The 21,423-nt window shown below is 43.5% G+C and overlaps 1 protein-coding gene across 3 annotated transcripts in view; it reads left to right on the forward strand.

Annotated features, from left to right (window-relative positions):
• PANK3 (pantothenate kinase 3) overlaps positions 1 to 21,423 on the forward strand; it is a 56,477-nt gene that overhangs the window by 14,556 nt on the left and 20,498 nt on the right. Inside the window, exon 1 of one of the 3 annotated variants that reach the window (XM_049109160.1) lies at positions 17,715 to 18,074. The exons of 1 other annotated variant lie outside the window; for it this stretch is intronic. In XM_049109160.1, coding sequence (XP_048965117.1) covers positions 18,047 to 18,074 — 28 coding nt within the window. In that variant the 5' untranslated portion in view covers positions 17,715 to 18,046. Of the gene's footprint in view, positions 1 to 17,714; positions 18,075 to 21,423 lie in introns of those variants that run through there. One more of the 3 variants, XM_025434719.3, reaches the window with a different exon arrangement.

Genomic DNA, 21,423 nt, shown 5'->3' on the forward strand with positions numbered 1-21,423 from the left:
AAGCACAAGCAGGGGGAGCAGCAGAGGGAGAAGGAGAAGCAGGCTCCCCACTAAGTAGGGAGGCTGACACAGGGCTCAATCCTGGGATCACGACCCAAGCCAAAGGCAGATGCTTAACCTACTAAGCCACCCAGGCACCCTAGAAAATCAATGCTTATACTCTTAAGTTCCTCAGGTTTCATACTGATTCTCCAACTCAATTGGTAATTAGAAAGCAAGTAGTGAACATCCTAGGAACCAAGGGGAAACAAAGACAAAGTCCTTTCCAACACGATCCCTGTGGTGTCCATAATTATCCAGCTATGGGATGGATACCAGAAAGCAAACCTAGTTGCACATCACATTTTGCCAGGCTTCTTCATTGTCCCCATGCCAATAGCCATTCCAGTAGAGACAGTATCAGTGATGTGCATTAAAATGAATTAAAACGTCTTCAATCTTAAAATCATTTTCCAGAGAAATTGGGCCAAAGGCCAAACTTCTTCGATCTCTCCCTTGATGCTAAGGATTTGCTTTCCACTGAGACAGGTTTCTAAGAAGGAAGAGAGGACAAAATCTATGTTCCTAGATTGGAGAGGAGACCAATGACTGATGGTTAGGGGAGGATGTGAAAGCAGATTGCTAGGCTGGGGCCAACTCTGTGATCCCATGAGGGCTCCAGAATGCCCCAGGGAAATCAGGCTACAACTAGACTCCTGTTGAGACCACATTTTTGCTCAGCTTTTGCCACCTTGTCTTGCTTCCTCATTCCTTCTTTTTTTCCCTCAAAAAAATCATTTTAACAATGTACCCCATCTCAGATTTTGCTTCTAGGGAACCCAACCCGAAACAGTTGGTACCAGAAGTGTCCTAGGAAACAAAATGCATGTTGCAGCAGTGCCATTGCTAAGACTTTCACCTTCAGAGAAGAGGCAGCGGTGAATCTGGTGGGAAGCCCCAGCTGCCACAGTCCCTCTGGCATCCTAGAGGGCTGGGACAAATGCTGACCAAAGAGACCATGTAACTGGGTGACTCTTGCTAAGAAGTATTGAAGAGAGAAGATGACAGACTCACTGACAGTTTCAGAGAGCCTGACTGGCAGCATTTAAAGAGACCCTTATCTCCCACAGCTAGAGGGCTGACAAAGCTAAAGAGCAGGCAGGCACAGGAGTGCATTGTAAGAATGGCAGAACTTTGAAGAATGCTAGTTCTTTGGTAGGAACATCCTTTTACATCAAAGACAAGGCCCTGAGAGGGAAAGAGTGGATGCAGATTCTTAGGACGAGCTATCTAAAGAGATAAACCCAGATACTCCAGAACCCTCTGAGTCTTTAAAGTGTCCCTGTTCTCTTGCTGGAAGATAAGCCCTCACCTCCACTCTACCTTGCTAAAAAACGAATCAAGTGTTTTACAAAACAATGTTTGCTCTCCTAGAGATTTGCCCCACCTCCACTCCTGGCTACCAGACTGATCATGGGTGTAAAACCTCAGCGTGGACGATCTCAGAAAGTGCTAGGCCTACTGAGGAAAGAAAGGGATTATATATCAGAGCTGGCCAACATGCACAAGCCTAAACTGGGGAAAGGGAGAACGTCTGTGGAGGATTCCAAGGGTGATGGTTCAAGGAGGGTGAGATATAGGCTGGATAATGTAGAGTTTGTTGATGAAGAGGGACCCTCTTTACAGTGTCACAGAATGGCCCCAGGGGATGGTTCCAATATGCTGAAGGGATGCTCTTGAAAGACTGGAAAAGGCAATGAGCCAAACATTGTCAGAACTGCCACTGAAAACTGGAGGGAAGGTCTGATGGGCTCAGAGTAGTGGACAGGCTAAAATGGGCCTGCCATATTATACAGGAAAACCCACCAGCTGACCATGTTCCTTGAGAAGGCCGGGAGGACTCTCCCTTTACCAGGGAGATAAGAAAGTATTGGTGAGGTGCATGTGGGTGGCTCAGTAAGTTAAGCATCTGCCTTCGGCTCAAGTCATGATCTCAGCATCCTGGGATCAAGCCCCTCGTCAGGCTCCCCGCTCAGTGGGGAGTCTGCATCTCCCTCTCCCTCTGCCCTTTCCCCCTGCTCATGCTTGCTCCTTCACTCTCTCTCTCTCAAATAAATAAAATATTTTAAAAAAAGAAGAAGAAGAAAGAAAGAAAGAAAGTATTGGTGAGGTTGGCAACAGTACCTCAAGAAGCTCCATGGTGGCTGTTTCCCATAGGAGTTACTGTAATAGAACTGGGCTCCCTAGGATAAAACTGGATAATAAAATTCTAGAGTAGCAAAGACCAACAGAAGTGCTCATAAGAAACAAGATGGGTGCATTACCATCTTGATCTAGATGATGGCTAGGGATCTAGATAGATCTAGATCTAGATAGATAGGGATCTAGATAGATGGCTCATCGAACATAGTAATCTGGGGAGCAAATTAAGACAGCCAACTAGAATACTGCTTAATACACACAATCAAAAGAGATCACGAATTGATGAGCCAAAGAATAAAGTCAGAGATATTCACAATACTAAGACAAAGGCAATCACATCGGGTCCAACGTTCACAAGGGCCTCTTGCTTTACTGTCCTGCACCTACTATCTTGAATTACTTAAAAGTTTATCTCTGAATTTGTTTTATAGGGGAAGTTCTATTAAATTAATAAGGATGAACAGGGACTTTGAGCCTTGGCTCACAGGCAGTACCACTTCCCAGCATCTTCCCACCCCACCTCCTTTACCTCCTTTCTGGCCCTGCCCTGTTCAGTGACGGAAGCAGCCCTTGGCCCCTGGCAAGGGCCTGAGTGCAGACACAAGGAGAGGTGGGACTGGGCAAGGTGGTAGCTGTCCCTGCCCCTAGATGGCAATACCACAGCACATTTGGCAAGCATCATGGCAAGAGTAAGCCTCTCACCTATCCCCAGGGAAGACAGCTAGATATCCCAGCACAGAGGCTGCAATAAGCTTAGGGTCTCCTTCCACTGTGGGTCAGAATGGGGTGCCTATGGGAAGGGGACATTCCTGGCTCAACTTCCTCAGCCAGGATGTACCATGTCAGATGCTGGTGTATCTCTCTGCCTTGCACACCCTCCCTTCTACCCTTCCTGAGTCTGGCTTGCCAGACATATTAAGACTGACTGAGACCCCTTTATATTTTGGGAGTTTGTGAGTAGATGTAAAGTGTCTAAATATATCATTTACCCTGTAATATGTATAAATAATCCAATATTTTACCAACAGGATGTGCTCTTGTAAGGACTATGATTTAAGAAGCCAGATTTTATCCCAGAGTTTAGCATGCCTGAGGGGAAAGAAGGCCAATAAAAACGCGGAAATTGAGCCTCATTGGCCCAGCTTGGGTTATCCTGCTAGCCTTGAACCAATCACTGTGGCCAGAGGAATGGAAAATGCTTATTGCTAGGCCTTCCTACAGGTTTACCTGGACCTGGAATAGGTACTAAGAGTGGGAGAAGGTTAGTTTCCCAAAGAAAAAAAGGCAAGTTACTTTTATAAGAAGTGAAAATGAATATTCAGCAAGCACAACCCACAGCCTTCTAAACACCCACAGCCAAAAGCATGACACCATGTGGTCTGACAAGTGACAGAAAGATTCTAATTCTTTCTGTCCTGCCCAAGGGAGGAAGATAGTTTCTGGGTCTCCAGTGGGAATGACTTGGGTATGACTTGGACTCATGTTTGATTTTTTTCTTTTTCTCTCTTCTCACTTCTTCCTTATCCAATCCCTAACTCCTTCCTGTTGAATCTAGAGGCAGAGAGAAAGACACATGGTATGCCAAGGACCTGGATTCCTTTGACTCCCAGAACCTCGGAAGACTGCCGGTCTCAAAGACACTCCTTCCAGGGGAAAGGAAAGCTAGTACTGCTGAGATTATCTTGAGGCATTCAGGGGAACTGATGGAGAAATAGCTGCTTCCAAGTGATCAGATACACGACTCAGTCTTCCAGGTTGGCTTCACTTTACATAACAGAGATGATTCTGTACAGGTTAATAGTTTTAAAAATTAAATTATAGTTTAAATGCACGGTGAAAAAAATGAAAAAAAAGAAAAATAAATAAATGCACTGTGAAAATAATAAGATAAGAGCTAACTACCATCAAGTATCCTCTATTTGCAAGGATATTTTAATGTTTTATGAAGTAGGTATTATAATTCCCATTTCACTGCTAAGAAAACAGTCTCAGAACCTGCCCAAGGTTCCAAGGGCAGTAAATGACAGACAAGGATTTGAGTCCCAGTCTGCTTCCAAATCTCCCTGCCTGCTTTCAAAGCCCACAAGAGGTTTTCCATCACATACTCTAAAGGAAAGGAATCTCGTGGCAGTGATTTTTATAACATTCTTAATGCCTCAGAATATCATTCTTGTGCATGTAGGTTTTTATATACAAACTTGTTTATAGTATAGTGCACCTATAATTAATTACTCTGATGGTTAATGGGAATAATCAGTATTGAATACTTTTTGAAAAGATTTTATTATTTGAGAGAGAGAGAGAGAATGAGCAGTGGGGAGGGTCAGAGGGACACAGAGAGAGCAGCAGACTCCCTGCTGAGTAGGAAGCATGATGCGGGGCTTAATCCCAGGCCCGGAAGATCATGTCCTGAGCTGAAGGCAGACACTTAACCAAGGTGTCCCTTGAATACTTTTTGATGTTGAAGTTACAGCCATACGTGACTTTGTTCATCCCCTCAAATGTGCTCTGTACTCTACTGTGCCTTCCATATGCAGTTTAGCGTAGTGGTCAAGAGCATCAGCCATGGCCCCAGACTATAAGACCAAGCTCCAGTTAGTTAGATGACTTTGAAAAAGTAGCTTATCCGTATGGGACCTAATGCTTCCTTTCATAAAATTAATGAAACAATAGGACCCACATCATAGGATTTTTATAAAGGTCAAATGAGATCATCTAAGTTAAATTCCCAGCACCATACCTGGTACCTAGTAAGTATTCAATAAATGCTCCTATAAGACTGTAAGCAATATAAATAAGGGCAGGGAGTATGCATACTTTTCTTCATCACTGCAACCCTAGAACCTAGTCCAGCGCCTTGCACATTGTAGGCACTCGACAAACATTTGTTGAATGAATATTTAATCTAGCTCACTTAATCATTAACTAATCTAAGAAGCAGAAATAGAAAATAAACCCAATTCATTTCATGTAAAATAATTTTAGGTGGTGTTCAGTGCAGGAAGAAAAACCAAGCAGAAAAGGACGGTGAGTGACAGGAAAAAAAAGGAGGGAGTGGGAGATGTGTGGTAGATAGCCAAGAACTAAATCAACTTAGGCCTAGTGAGGACTGTTATGACAAACTGAATGTTTGTGTCTTTCCTCTCCCCAAATTCATACAGTACAGCCGTAACCCTCAGTGTGGCTATATTTGGAGATACAGCCACTAAGGAAGAAATTAAGGTTACATGAAGTCATAAGCGTGGGGCTCTGATCCAACAGGATTAGTGTCCTTAGGAGAGGAGACATCAGAGAGCTTACTCTTCCCACTCTTCCTGTACCTAGGAAAGGCCATGTGAACAGAGAGATGGAGGCTACCAATAAGCCAAGAGAGGAGGCCTCAGAATGAACCTACCTTGTTAGCACCTTGACCTAGGACTTCCCAGCCTACAGAACCATAAAAAATAAGTTTCTGTTGTTTAAGTCACCCAATCAGTTATGGCAGCTCACATCAGCTAAGATACAGCATGTTCTAAATAAAGGGAAAGTCATGTAGAAAGGCCTTAAAGGAATGTGGTGTTCAGGAACAGAAGAAGGCCGGTAAATGCACAAGAGAGAAAGTGGCAAGACAGAATCAGAATCACACAAGTCTTGCCCCACAGTCTCTAAGAGTATTGTGACAAAGGAAGGCCCACTCCAAACAAAATTATCATAGAACATATAATATTTAAAATAAACTACTTACTTTTTTCCAAACTCATATAAAGTATAAATAAAGGCCTTTTAGAAAACTAAGACACTTGTATAGTTCTTTTAACACAATCTATGGATGTCATATTCTTGCCATGCAAATTTAGTTTCTTTTTTTTTTTTTGCAAATTTAGTTTCTACACAAAATCAGACTGCTAGGCCCATTGCCCCCCAACTGTGAAATTCTGTGCTTACCACTGGAAACAGAACCCTTTCCCTCCTCTTCAGGTAATGACAAATGTGTTCCAGCTATAAACCACCAAAGCCCTGACCCTCAACCCCCAGATGAGGCCTGTGTAAATAGTGCTACGGAAAGGCTCTGATTTCTCTGCACTATCAGATCTGGACAACCTTCCTATTTCTCATTCCAGGGTGGATCAACAGACTGGTTAATGCTGAAGTCACTGATAGCAATTAAACAGGCAAAACTGGGCTGGGCCTCAGAGAAGGAAGAGGGGAGGGGGCTATGTAGATTTTCCTTTCTTTAGTGCCAGCACTACAACATTGGCATTAGTGTCTACTTTCCTCCTGATCCCATTTAGTTTTGGAAGCTAATAATAATAATAATAATAATAATAATAATAATAATAAAACAGTGAAAAGGAGTCAGGTGGATTGGGAAGTCAAACTCAGAGGTGGATGTTAAGGTCTATAGCTTTAGGCATAAATGTCTGCCTTTTATCTGATATAATGGTTTGCAACTCGAAGCAATTTTGCCCACCTAATCTCTATCCCCTGGCCCATCTGGCAATATATAGAAGCGTTTTTGGTTATCACAACTTGAGATCATAGGGAGTACTACTACCATCTTATAGGTAGAGGCCAGAGATGCTGCTGCTAAACATGCTACAGTGCACAGGGAAGCCTTCATGGCAAAGTATTATCCATCTCCAAATTTAGGAAAACAACACAAGGAAAAATAAACCCAAATATTTAAGAGCCTTTTGTGTGCTATATGGTCTGCACATCTACATGCACATACACATATATCATTTAGTCTTCATACCAAGTCCACAAAGTGATGCCCTCTTCCCAGATGAAAAGTGGGGTCTTCACCCAGCTAGTAACTGGCACAGGAGGAATTTGAACTTGGCTCTGGGGCTGATTCTCACTAGACTGTGAGCTCCATGAGAACAGGTACCTTGCCAACCTTATTCACCTCCAAGTACCCAGTACCTAGTAGAATTAGGTATCTAATGGAAGTGCAATAGAGACTTCCTTGCATTAACAATGGATAATTAAATGAATATCTCAGTCAATGGCCCTAAAGTACATGCTCATTTCTTCCCACCATTCCTTAAGAATAATAAAGATCCTTACAACATCTCTCCAGGGTTCCAGTCAGGTCAGTATGTTGCATGTCAGAAACAGAAATCTCCCTAGGCCAATACATCAAAAATGGAAGCTTATGGTAAGAGTGCAGAGGTACTGTGGAAACAAAGCACAGCCAGAACTTATGGGCTTGGAAAGCCATTAGGAATCAGAGTGCCCTGTGTTCTCTGTCATCTTTACATCTTGGTTTTCTCTTCCAACAGATGACTTGCTTTGTTTAACCATCTTGCATATGGTCCAATATATAAGCCTCAGCAACATTTTAATGCTGAAAATCCCCATGGTGTCTTAGCTGGGCTTTCCTTAGTTAACTAGTTTAGTCTGTCTATATCCCAGCTATTATACATTCTTTAAGGAAGGATGAGATCTGTGTAGCCTGAGCTAAACTTCAAGATGACTCTGGCCCCAGCCAGACAATTGCAACTTCATGAGACACCCCTGAGTGAGAGCTGGCTAAATGAGCCCCATCGAGCCTAGGGATCATGAGCCATAAAAATGATTATTGTTTTAGCAACTATTTTTTGGTTGATTTATTACACGGAAGGAACTAGAAACAGATTTTGGTATGGGGAGGGGTTGCTATTATAACAAAAACATACACTTGTGTCAAATTATAATTCTGCTCCCAATTCCAAAGTCTGGAGACTAAATATATATTTCTTACTATTAATCACAATATTATAATTATCCTTATGTTTGACCAGCAGGTAGAAGCTAGAAGGGCCTCGAAGAGCATGTTAGTAGAAGTCTAAAGGGTCTTTATGATGGAAGGTGAGGAAAATGTTACTGGAAGCTGGAGGAAAGGGGACCCCTGTATGGGTGGTAGAAGTTTTGGTGACACTGTTGTGTGCTGTAATGTGGAAAAGAAGGAAATATTCCATAATGAATATGATGATCTGGCCAACCTGCCTATAGTAGAATGCAAACGAGAGAGAGCAGCTGAAAAAAGAAACTTTTGGGGTTTTAGAGCAAAATTTAGAGGGTAAGTAACGTGGCAGGGTCTTCTGGGTTTGAAAATAAAATGACTTCTCAAGCCCAGCAGTTCCAGAGGGCAAACTATTCTCAAACTGAAATGACCTTCAGCAAAGTTCACTACTTCATTAACCCTTTAAAACAGACAAAATCCAAAAATAAAAAATAAAAAAAAAAAAATAAAACAGACAAAATCCTTCTAAAGCACTTCAGACTGTGCTTGTCTGTCTTAATTAAACAACAGGATGTCCTAGTAGCCTGGAAAAGCACACAAAGTAGAAAGGACTTAAGTGAGCCAAAGAGATTTATGGTAATGGCTTTTTCCTCAAGAGAAGGAACTCCAGGAAGAATCATTTAAAAATTCCTCAATGTTTCTTAGAATCAGCCTGAACTAAAAGAGAAGGAAATAGTGCAAGGTAAAAAAAAAAAAGAAAAAAAAAAGGGCGGGGGGGGGAGGGGCTTTTGATTCCAGAATTTCTGTGTGCAGGAAGCAGGTTCAGAAACCACGCAGGGCAAACACAGTTTACATTTCATGGAAAACAAAGGCTAAATCCAGAAGGTAGAACCCAGAGCTAAGAAGGCAGAGCTGCAGAGAATCACTGAATAGAATTGGGTCCTAAGCAAGAAAACTATAATTTTCCAATGCCCATCCCACCATTTTATGTTGGGTGTGGAAGACACCCTTTTTGTGATACAGATATAGATATAGTTATTTCTATATATCTATTTTTTTAAGGAGGGAGGGAGGGACTGAGGGAGAGGGAGAGAGAGAATCTTAAGCAGGCTCCATGCTGAACACTGGACTCCAGACTTGATCTCACAACCCCAAGGTCATGACGTGAGCCAAAATCAAGAGTCAGTTGCTTAACCAACTGAGCCACCCGGGCATCCCAATAATCTGTCTTTTTGTTCACATGTACTCAGATCAAGAAGAACCATTCTTGAAGAGCTGTAACAGGATCTAAACTCAAAGCACCTCATCCACACCTAGAAGTAATAAAGGCAAGGTCCTGGACTTCATTCCTGTCCCTAATAACACAGTATGTTTGGGAGAGTCTTTTAATGAGACAACTACATTTTGAGTGAAAGAGGAACATAATTCGTGGTCAGAGGCAGACTAGTAGACTTCAGCATCAGTGGGCATCCATATAAACAGGTAAGAAGTGAACAAGGTAAAGGAGACAGACATCTACATCATGGGTAAGATCAATGCTGTGCACAATGACTAAGCTTCTGTAAAATGGATGGGGACGCTAGGTTGACTTTGATAGCTGGTCAATTCAACTAATTAGATATGAATTAAACATTGACTTTCACAATGTCTGTGCTGTAAAACATCAAAAGCAAGAGTTGTTGAGGCTCATGACATAAGGAAGCTTGTGGTCTAGTTAATGATATTAAATCAATCACTCTTACACTTATCCACTCATTCCATGGCCAGAATGTCTTCCTCTAGCTGGTCTCTTTGCCTGAGCCCTATATAAGCTGTTACCTTTACCACAGCCAGAGTAAACTTTCTAAAACCTGGTTCTAATTCTGACACTCCTCTGCTTTTAAATCTTTGATGGGTCTCTGTTGTTCTTTGGAGTAAGTCCAAACTTTTTAACATGATGTCCAAGAAACTTTATGACCTGGTTTAAAATCCTCCAATGTTTTTGCATTGCTTTAAGATTGGAATCTAAACTCTTTTCTGTGTTCCACTAGGCCTGCATGAACTGGATCCTCTCTGATCTCACCTTCCTATCCTCTACCTCCCTCTTTCATTCCATTCCAGACACACTGGTTATCTTGTTTCCCCAACATCCCTCAGAGCCTTCTTTCATACATGCTCCTCTCTCTGCTTGAGCACTCATCCCCAAGTTCTTTGTATAACTGGCTCCTTCTTAAACTTCTCAAGTCAACTATTCCCTAAAAAACCAATGTGTTACTCACTCATCAAAGAGTTAGTTGACTTTCTTAACAACATGTGTTGTAAACTGTGATTATCTCATTTCTTTATCTTTAGGCCCCTTGAAAGCATGAATCCTATCAGCCAAGGTCACTTCAATATCCTCAACTCATAGAACAGTACCTAGAGTATTGTGTGTGCTCAAAACATCATTGGGCAAGAATGATTTCCAGATTTGGAATTCAAAGTTCAGATAACTTGGAGGAGTTGCTTAAGTAGTATCAGCAAGTCTGATTTCAAACTCCATGCTCTAGACCTGTGTTGCTCAAAGTAGCTGGTCAGTGAACTATTTGGTACTGGTCCAAGCCCAAGGCAGTGACAGTTTGGGCCAAAACATAAAATAATGAAGTGCTACCTTCATGGAGCGTATCTTACTAGGAAAAGATTATCAGCCAAACTAGAAACAGTGTGCTGAGTAAAGCAGTTGAAAATACATTCTCCTGCAAGCTCCATATCCCACTGGGAGCTACAGAAAGTCAGGGATCAGCATCCACCAGTGTGCCACACTTTGCATAGCATTGCTCTAGTCTGGCCACCACATTATACTCTTTACTCTTCCTTATCCTTCACTTGATGACTTCATGTGAAGCACTTGGTTTATTCCTGGCTTCTTCCTCTCATCTGTGGGTTTTTGCACAAGAAGTGTCTGATAATATATATTGTAGATAAAGAGAATATTGAAAAGGTGGGTAGGTTTTTTTAATCCTGCTTTTCAAAGTAAGTAAAAAAAATTTTTTTTTTTGATTATTCCCCAGTTTTGGAATTTTCATAAGGTTCTCAGCTCCAGAAAGCTAGCTATTCTTGCTGGGTAATTGGCTAAGCTCTGTCAAAGCCCTGATTTCCAAAGTAGAGCTGTGCAAACTATTCTTATCCTACACACTGGCCTCACAGCCTAAGGCAGGGACAGCCTCAAAAATCCTATGATGCAGGGGCCTGTCCTTATGTGCTCTTAGTCTCTTATCTCATTGGTGCAGAGGTCCCTAACCATTCTCCATTACCATGGGCTTTCTACCACGACTTTTACTTCTAATCCCACCAAATAGTACTTCTATACACACACACACACACACACACACACACCCCACCCCATGGCAACATAGCATGCCAGTAGGAAAGGTTTCTCATTCATTTGATAGTCAGTGAGAGCTTTCTATGGGCCAGGAAAGCTGTGTTAAGAGCTGGGGAGGGATCCCTGGGTGGCGCAGCAGTTTGGCGCCTGCCTTTGGCCCAGGGCGCGATCCTGAAGACCCGGGATCGAATCCCACATCAGGCTCCCGGTGCATGGAGCCTGCTTCTCCTTCTGCCTGTGTCTCTGCCTCTCTCTCTGTGACTATCATAAATAAATAAAAAAATAAAAAAATAAATAAATAAAAAATAAAAAGAGCTGGGGATTAGGTGAGCCTGGGTGGCTGAGTTGGTTAAGCATCTACCTTCGGTTCCGGTCATGATCTCAGGGCCCTGGTATCGGGCCCCATATCAGGCTCTGCACTCAACAGACAGTCTCCTTCTCCCTCTCCCCCTGCTCATGCTCTCTCTCTATAAGTAAATAAAATCTTAAAAAGAGAGACAGACAAACAGTTGAGGATTAAAGAACAGAGTCCTTGCCCTCTGAGAACTTTCTGAGCTGAGTGTGACTAAGCTGAGACTAAATGTGACACAAAGAGACTCCTGATGAAAGCTATGAACAAAGTACTCAAGTTTTATAAGAAAGTCAGACACCCTAACCAAATCAGCCTGTGAGCACTAGTGTGGGAAGAAGACCTTTCTACTGAGGCTCAAATATCAGCAAGAATGCTTTGTCTTTTTAATAGTCACCAGCAAGGCCACCCTTTTGCTCCCATACGTCAGCTATTTTGTTAAGCACTTTAGATGGAGGAAGTCATTTCATCTTTCAAAAGGCCAAATGGCGTGGGAGCCTTTTATATCCATGTTTTACAGATGAGGAGGCCAAGACATAGATGGAGAGGAAAATTACCACTCCAAAGTTGCACAATGAATGAAAGACCAAAACCTAATTCTACCAAATTGTGATGCCTGGCTTTTACCATTGAACTCCAGTCTAACTTGGTCAAAGCCTTGATAAATATACTCCTGTAGATGTCCCAGGACCAGGAAGAGGCCCCGCTGTAATTAGAGGTGCACCTGACTACACAGAGTGTTAGGAAATACATGATCACTCCCAGGCCATACTCTCTTCAATATTAACCCCATAAAGTACAGTGATTCACTCCTACTAATCTGCCTTTGTTGTCAATAATTACTGGTTGTTGGAAGCTGCTAGAAGGCTGAGAGTTACCAGGCTGTCTTTGAAGGACTTGGACCCAAACTCATCCAATTTATTAATTTGTGGGCCAGCATTCTGTGTAAGGCCCCATGCTAAGCTTGGGGATACAAGCAGAATAAATCACAATCCTAGCCTTCAAAGAGTTCATCTGGTACTGAAGGAGACAGACAGGCAAGTAAAGAGATCACTGTATCACTATGGAAAGAGAGGCAAAGCTTGTGCAAGTAGCATGGAGGTAAGGAAGCCTTTCCAGAGGAGAGGATTTCTGGTTTGGGCTTTAAAGTATGAATAGATGTTCAGTGGGAAGTCAAGAAGAGAGCCTTACAAATGCAAAAGGGGTAATAGCATCAGGTAGTAGCATGTACTTCATTTGCTATAAGCAATTTTTGTCTTATAATGAGGATACATGGATGCAAGGGACGCAGTTAAAGAAGTTTATAGCAGCCAGTCATAATTGGTCTTATATCCTAGACTAAGGAGCTGGGATTTTATCCTGGGGTCAACACTGGGGGAGAAATACGGTTCTAAGCTCTGAAAATGATACAGTCCAGTTAGCCTTTGAAAAAACTCACTTTGGTATCAATAAGGAAGGTAGATAGAGAAAAGCCAATCAAGAGGCAGGAAGGATCTTTAAGAGTATACTTGGGAGACTGGAGGCTGGTGCTTAGATGAGAGCAGTGAGGTTGGACAGGAAGAAAGATGAGAACAGGAGCGAGAAGACTTACTGACTGGTTGGATGCAGGCTAAGAGGGGGTTAAGAGGAGGCCAGCTTTCTGTGTGGGTGGATGCTGTCTACTTGTTTACTCTCTCTGTCCCCCTTGAAATGTAAACTCCAGGAGGGTGGAAGGTGTCCTATCCTTCACCATACCCTGAATGCCTAGCACAGTGCCTGGCATACTGTAGGAGCTCAGTATGAAGTTCTCATCTTAGCACTGCTCTCCATCTCTGCTGTACCACACTGATTCAAGTTCCCACACAGTTCCTAGAGTACTCCTGGAGCCTCTCAGACTTGGTAACTGCTTGCATTGTGAGCCAGAAAGGTGATGGAGGTGCCTGGAGTAACTAGCCTTTCCATTTCCAAGTCATGGCACCTCTCCAATCCACTCATTCTACATAAAGCAGCCAGAGTGGCTTCCTAAAATCATAGATCATGTCAACACCCTGCTTAAAATTTTCCAAGGGTCCTCAAGGCCCAGCATGCTCACTTCACCAACTTCACCTCCAATCACTTTACTCCAATGCACTTTACTCTCAACTGCCCATATACTGCTCTGTTCCTCAAGCCAAATCTATGTCCAGTGCCAGTCACACCTCTGTCTTCTCAAGGAATTTGCAAGAATTCTAGCTTATACACTACCTTCTCGGAGAGGCCTTCTCTGACGATCTCTGCCCTAGCACATCAATCTGATTTCTTCTTTCATATCATTTATCATAGCCTATTCTTGTTCACTGATTTGTCGACTTCATTATTATTTCTCTCTTTTTCACCTCTTTCTCCTCCTAGCATGTACTCCAGTGCCCAGAACATAGTTAAGTCTCAGTTAACATTTTTGGATAAAATTGTGCTTCCACTATTATGATGGCGATGCTGATGATGCTCATACAAATGATGCCCTCCCACAGTGAGATGTTGGCTTGAGTTTGTGGATCCAAGGACTGACTGGATATTCTCCACCATCTAATTAGAGACAGAATCCATTGTCACAAGCTTGGTCTCAGCTTTGACGCTAGGGGGTATATATGTATGTTTACATCATGCCAGGAGACCTCATAATCATCATTAGGTATAATCTACCACCTGCCTCCATGGATACCCATTCAGTAAAAGCAAAATAAGGATGTGTTAGTTCTCCTCTATTCCTTTGCAAGGGTGAATTTACTATGTCTTGTCAACTATAAATATTGAAACTGGAAGACAGTCTCTTGGCCCCTTAATGTACTCTCCCCAGCTCCACACTGGCTCTGCTGAGAGGGGTTTTTAGGACATGCTAGAGAAGAAAGAAAATGCAATTATCCAGACAGTACTGGAGGGAGGGATTGGGCTGACAGCCAACAGGGGCTTGTAGAACAAAGTTTCTGGTCAAAAAACTGAAGCAGGGGGTGCTTAGGTGGCTCAATCAGTTAAGTGTCTGTCTTTGGCTCAGATCATGATCCTGGGGTCCTGGGGACTGAGCCCTACATTGGGCTCTCTGCAGAGCAGGGAGCCTGCCTCCCTCTCCATCCCCTACTCCCCCTGCTTATGGTCTCTTGCCCTCTGTCAAATAAATAAGATCTTAAAAAAAAAAAAAAATTGAAGCAGGATAACCTGTCAGTTTCAACAACACTGGAAAAAAACCTAAGGGAAAGCACAGTTGAATACATCTCATAATGTGTCTGAAAAAGAGAGATTTTAGTGGATCTCAAAAATCAGAAATGGAAGAAATCTCTATTGTTTCATTTTAAAGATGGGTAATCTGAAACACAGAGAAGAGAAAGGACTTTCCCAGGATCACACAGAAATTCCGTAGCTGATCTAAGACTAGAATTCTCACTATTCAAAGCTGTGTTTTTCTGGCACATAACATCATCAGTGTAAACCTAACTTTTAAGCTAAATTAAGCTAAGTCATCCACGTGTACATTTATCTCTCTGGTCATAGAAACTAACAAGTGCCTGTGTCCAAAACTCACCCAAATTCTTATGGGTTCTCATTTCTATCTCTCCTACCTCTTGGTGCATGGCCAGCTTAACACAAGACACACCTATCACTTCCCCTTTGGTTTCCAAGCTGATGCCTCAGAAAGAGACAGGAAATAACCAAAAGATATATTCTGGTAGCGAAGACAGTATGTATGTGATACTTCTAAAAACAATTGGGTAAACCCATATTAGATCAACTGAACACTCTTTGAAGTCATGTCCGATCAGAAATCATGACTCTTACCAATAAAACTGGGCAAACAGGACCATTTGAGAGTATCGACAGTTCTGTAAGGGATAGAATGTCAAGAGGGGTGGAAATAAAAGGAAAAGGAGGTTAAGTCTACCAGTCATAGTTCAGAGTTACGAGGTCACACGTTAGAGAATTCAAAAGAATGTTTCTATAAAAAGAATAAAAATATATTTCTAAACAACAAATGTGGAACTTGGAGTCAAAATAATTAAAATAAGGAACCACAAAGTACCAATTAGACCTGAGGTCCAATCCTAAATAATTACCTTAGCCAAACAGCATGGATAACCTTTCTTCATATTTATAATTAGGAAAAAAACAGCAATAATAGACATAGTCATCACTTACTGATCATCTACAGGCAGATAGAGGGCCATGCCCATCATTGTCTCTACCAGTGCCACCTCTACCCAAAGGAGTTGTTCCCCCTCTTCCAATTCCTTTACCTGGAATAAATGGCAAACCATCATCACCACCACAATCATCTTTGTTCAAGGCCCTCCTCCTCCATCACTACCTTGGTTGGGAGACCTTTCACTCCAGGATCATCATTTGCTCTAACTTAAAGAATGAAGCAGAAATAAATGTATAAAAAAAAAAAAAACAAACACACAATGAGTTAACCACTTTATATCCCTGCTTTCATCTAATCCCTATCCCAATCCCATGGAACGTAGGCACTATGAGAATCAGAGAGATGGAGTCATTTGCCCAAACGTATTGACAAGTTACAGGACCAAGATGTAAATTCAAATTTGGAGTTCTTAATCATTATACTTCAGAGTGGTTGTGGGGATTCAATCGAAAAGTAAGGAAAGCACCTTGCAAAGTGCCTGCTCTCAGTACCCTGAGAGCGCCCTGGTAGTTTGTGTCCCTTCCTGGCCATATTCCCAATCCTTGTCTCATCCTCCACAAGGCAGGGGCACTAACGCTCAATCGTCCTTGGCCAATTCTCAAACTATCTGAATGGTGGCCAAAGTCACTGAATTCCTGGTCAACTTACTGGGGGACAAATGTGGAGCAGAGGCGGGGAGAAGGTCCGCAATGCCATCGCTTCTTGTTCCGGCTTGAAAACTCAGCATGGGGCACCTGCGTGGCTCAGCGGCTGAGCGGCTGCCTTCAGGGCGTGACCCCGGGACCCTGGGGCCCTGGGACCCTGGGACCCAGGCCGGCCGCAGGCTTCTCCCTCTGCCTGTGTCTCTGCCTCTCCGTGCGTGTCTCTCACGAATAAATGTATAAAACCTAGAAAGAAAAGACAAGAGAAGAGAGAGAGAGAGAGAGAGAGAGAGAGAGAGAGAGAGAGAGAGAGAGAGAAAGGAGGGGAGGGGAGGGGAGGGGAGGGGAGGGGAGGGGAGGGGAGGGGAGGGGAGGGGAGGGGAGGGGAGGGGAGGGGAGGGGAGGGGAGGGGAGGGGAGGGGAGGGGAGAGGAGAGGAGAGGAGAGGAGAGGAGAGGAGAGGAGAGGAGAGGAGAGGAGAGGAGAGGAGAGGAGAGGAGAGGAGAGGAGAGATTCAGAGTCTAGGAGGTAGGAGGCCTGGGGAAAGGGGGTCTTTGCTGTGAGACCTGGAGCGTCTAATTTCCCTCCCTGGACACTTTCCCCTTTGGAAGGCCGGAACTGTGGCAAAGGGCAAGCGCCCCGCAGGTTTTTTGTTTTTAGTTTTTTTTTTTAACTTCTCGGCTCCCACCTCATCTTCAAGAGGAGTGATGACGATTGTAAGGCAGTTGACGAGGCCGGTTAGTTGAACTAATTCCGTAAAATGTGCTTAGCAGAGTGCCTAGGACATGGCAACTTCCAATACACGTTAGTTACTGTTTTCACCGCCATTATTAGGATCACCCCAACTTCAACGGCATTCGAGGCGTCTCCACTAAGCCAGGGGGCCCGGCCGCGCAGGACCCGGCTTCACACCGGCGCCACGGCCCTGCCCTCGGCGCTCTCTACTCTCCACGAGGCCGCCGCCAGGTTTCCCGCTGCGGGGGAGTCCGCGACTCACACGACAGTCAGGACGGTCCCCGCGCCGACGGCCCTGCCCCTTCTCCTTCAGCGGCGGGGGCAGGCCTGAGCCCGACTCCTGCCGCACGCCCGCCCGCCCGCCTCGGCCACCATTGGTCGCCCCGTCGCTGGCGTGACTAAGGCCCGTCCCTCTTCTCTCTGGGACCACGCTGAGGCGATCTCCGGAAGCGGAGGGGCCTCAGAGGAGGGACCGCGACGCATCCTGGGCTTTGTAGTCCGAGCCCACGGCCGCCGGCCAAGACCGCGGCGTCGGGACCCGGAGAACTACAATCCCCAGCAGCCCGCGGCGAGCGGAGAGAGGGGGGGGAGCTCGCGTCACGTGGGCTCCCGGCCTGGGCGGGCTGCTTCTCAGTGCGGCGGCGGCGGCTCGGGGACCGGGGCCTTTTGTTCGGAGCGGCCGCGGGGGGCCCCGGAGCGGCGAGGCCGGCGGCCTTCCCCAGCTCGCTCGGTCCCGGCACACCCTCGCGGGGGTGGGGAGGCCGCCCCCTGGGCCGGGCCTCGCCTCAGGCGCCGCCGCCCCGCCCTAGGCCCGCCCCGCCGGGCCTAAGGGGAGGAACCGGCCGGGCCTTCCCGCGCGGCCCAGGCACCTCCGGAGTCGCCGCCGCTGCCCTGCGTGCCCCGGACCGAGGCTGCCCCTGGTTGCTTCCGCAGACGCCATGAAGATTAAAGATGCCAAGAAACCCTGTAAGATGGGGCGTGGGCCCGCCGGGTTGGGAGAGCTCCTGGGGCCCGGGCGGAGGCGCCTTAGTGGAGCGGCCTGGTCCCCGGCCTGCGGCTCGGGGTGGGGGCGCGGGCACCGAGGCCCCCGCCGGCCCCCGAGGCCCCCGAGGCCCCCCGAGGCCCCCGAGGCCCCCGCCGCCCCCGGCGCTTTACGGCCTCCTCGAGTTCTGGGACGCGCCTACGGGGATTTTTCGTTGGGCTTTGGCGAGGCGTGCTAGACCTGCCAGTCCACTCCCCCTCTGCTCCCCCTAAACCAGGGTGGAAACGGGCCTCGTTTGCACGGGGGCATTTACCACTGTTTGTTTTTCTTTTTTCCCTACTGATTTCTGGGCTTCTCGCTCGTGTCCTTGAAATCCCGGTGTGTTCCTGGGAGTTGTCACTGTTGTTACAATTAGAATCTCTTTAAAACACGCCGGTCACCTACCAGTGGGTGATTGCCGTGGCTTGTTTTTGTTTAGAATTTGTTTAGAATGACAGCTAGATCGTGTTTGCTTAAAAAAAATAAAAATAAACAAAATTAAAAAAAAAAAAACATAAAACGGAAGATAAAAATCACGGGTATTCCCGCCACTCAGAGCTAACTAACCACTATTAATATTTTGGTGGATACCCTCAGAGATTTTTCCACGACTGTATATGTACGTACTGTTTAATGAAATCTTCTGCACATGTTTTAAGAGCAAATCAACTTTCATTTCCTTTTTATTTTTAGGCTTTTAAAGACCTTTTACTCCTGTAAGTAGCTTATTTAATCGCTCATCACGATTTTCGGACTTTCTAAGTACATTCTCCCAAAGGAACTAGGGGATGTATGCTTATCTTAGGGTCGTATTGGTGGTATTTTACGGTCTTTACTGTCTCATGTGATCTTACACATCTAAGAAATCTGCAAAAGGGAGCATGGACACCTTCCCTTCTGGACGGTCAAAGTTCTTGTAACTTCACCAGAAAGGCTGCATACCAAAGCACTCTAAAAACTACTCATTGTTATTTAAATATGAGATGATTTGGTCTTGATTTTACAGATGAGGAAATGGAATTTATGTAGCCCCGGAGTAACTTTTCAAGGCTATACCGACCAACTCTGTGCTGATGAGGTTCCCTGAGTGGACTGACTCATAGCCCAGTGTTCTTTTTTCTGCACCCGTGGGGGTACAATTTAGTCGAAATAGAGAAACCTTTCTGATCTGGTGGTTTTATCTGCCTGCTTAAGAGATATGTATTTTAATGATGATTTCTTATGATAGTGAAAGAGTCCTTGTTCAAGGAGTCTATAAAATAGTAACGTGAAGGCTTAGGTGACAGGATTATAGAACCACTTCTAGTTTTCTTTACAGTTGCTAAATTAGACTGATCTTGAACAGATGCAGTAATACAGAACACTTGGACATCTTAACTAACATTTTCCCTGCTTGTCTTAGAACTTCCATTTAGTAAAATAAGTTGAACAATGACAAGCTCATATGCACACTCTTACAGTTATATTCTTTTTGCCATGATAATTGGTTTGTTAGATTTGGGCACACTTGTTATCAGGTATGAATGCCACCTCTGTCAAAGGTGCTTCAGCAAAGATATAAAGGTTTATAAAATAAACTTTAGGTTGAGAAAAGAACACCTGTTTTTTTAAAGTTACGTATTACTACATTATGAGACCATTAATGATGAAAGAGTCCTACTGAAACACTAGTCAGTTAATATGATTTAGAAGTCTAGCGTAACATTTCCTGTTTCTTTTGTGTAGAAGATGACGTTACTGCTTCCTCAGTCTTTACAGGAAAAGTAAAGAACATCTTGTTTTTCTTTGTGAAGGAAAGTATTTCAATTATGGATTATAAATATATGTAACCAGCAAGTGTTATCTCTAATGTTCTTAGGAACATGAACACTCAGATTAGCTAAAGATACATTTTTGTTGCTTTTAAGTACTCGTATAGGGGTTTTTCTAATAATTATAAATTTATTTATTTGAATAATTATAAATTTAGTGAGCCCTTCGTATGTTTAAAGCACTATCTTTACATGCATTGCAGCGTTAAACAAGTGGCTTTGGCTTCACATTCTTACATTCACATTTCTAAGTGTCAGAATACATTGCTTTTAGATACATCACTTAATATATTGCAAGGTTATAAATCAGATGCATGTATTTAACCAGAAAATAAGAAAAGGAATTAGTTTCATCTGCCAGATTATGTAGTAAAAGATTAACATTTGAAATATGTGTTAATTCAACTCCAAGGGAGGGATAAAGTCAAACATTAACCTAATGAAAAACTTTTGCTAGTGAAAATATGGAAACCTGCAAAATGGCAGTGTTTGCTTTACCTTAAATTTTTCACACTGCTTAAATATTAGATATTAAAAAGCCAAACAGCCATGAGTTCCTCTTGTACCTCGACTGACAGGATGTCTTATGGTATGTTCGACATTTGTTTTGCTTACCTTAGTGGCTTGTAGCCTAATTAACAAGATGATAATAAAAGATACATTTTTTTAATTTGAGAAGATAAAGATTTTTGAGTCTCTGCTTTGCTAACCCAAGCTGTTGCCTGAAGCTTTTGTCAAGAGCAGAGCAAAGTATATGGCATATGTGTGTGGTTTGCTTCTATATAATTTGATTGGCCTGTTTGTAAATTGAATCATTACTTAAGAATGATCACTTCCAGGGACGCCTGGGTGGCTCTGTTCGTTAAACATCTGACTCTTGATCTCAGCTCAGGTCTTGATCTCAACTTGGTGAGTTCAAGCCCCATGTGGAGCCTACTTTAAAAAAAAAAAAAAATCCCTTCCAGTAGATGATGAGATAAGGTACAATCGAATATAATTTCTAATGTTTCCTTTGATGTACCTAATTTACCAAAGGGGGAAAAATATTTACCTGATGCTTTTCTAAGGAATTATGATACTAAAGATGTAAAAGTAGTTATTTTTTTAGTCTGTTTCAAAATACCAATATTTTTATTTGGAATGATTATTGGGAAAAGCAAAATGCATGTCTTTTTTATCCAAGAATATCAAGCATACCCAGAATTTACCTGCATACATGCCCATTTTAGAATTTTGCTTTTTAAAATAATCTACTAATGTTTTGAACATTTTCATCATTTGGTCCCTTTCCCATCAAAGGGTCCCAAAGGATCCCTTTGGGCTAAAATCTACATGGAGCCATTAGCAGTTAAACAGTTCTTTAATATTTCTCCCCCACCCCTTTACAACACCTAGCAAGACACCAAACTCTTTTTTTTTTTTGTTTGTTTTTTTGTTTTTTGACACCAAACTCTTATAACACATCTTGTTAGAAATCAACAGT

Source organism: Canis lupus, chromosome 4 (assembly GCF_003254725.2).
Source record: "Canis lupus dingo isolate Sandy chromosome 4, ASM325472v2, whole genome shotgun sequence".
Taxonomy (NCBI): domain Eukaryota; kingdom Metazoa; phylum Chordata; class Mammalia; order Carnivora; family Canidae; genus Canis; species Canis lupus.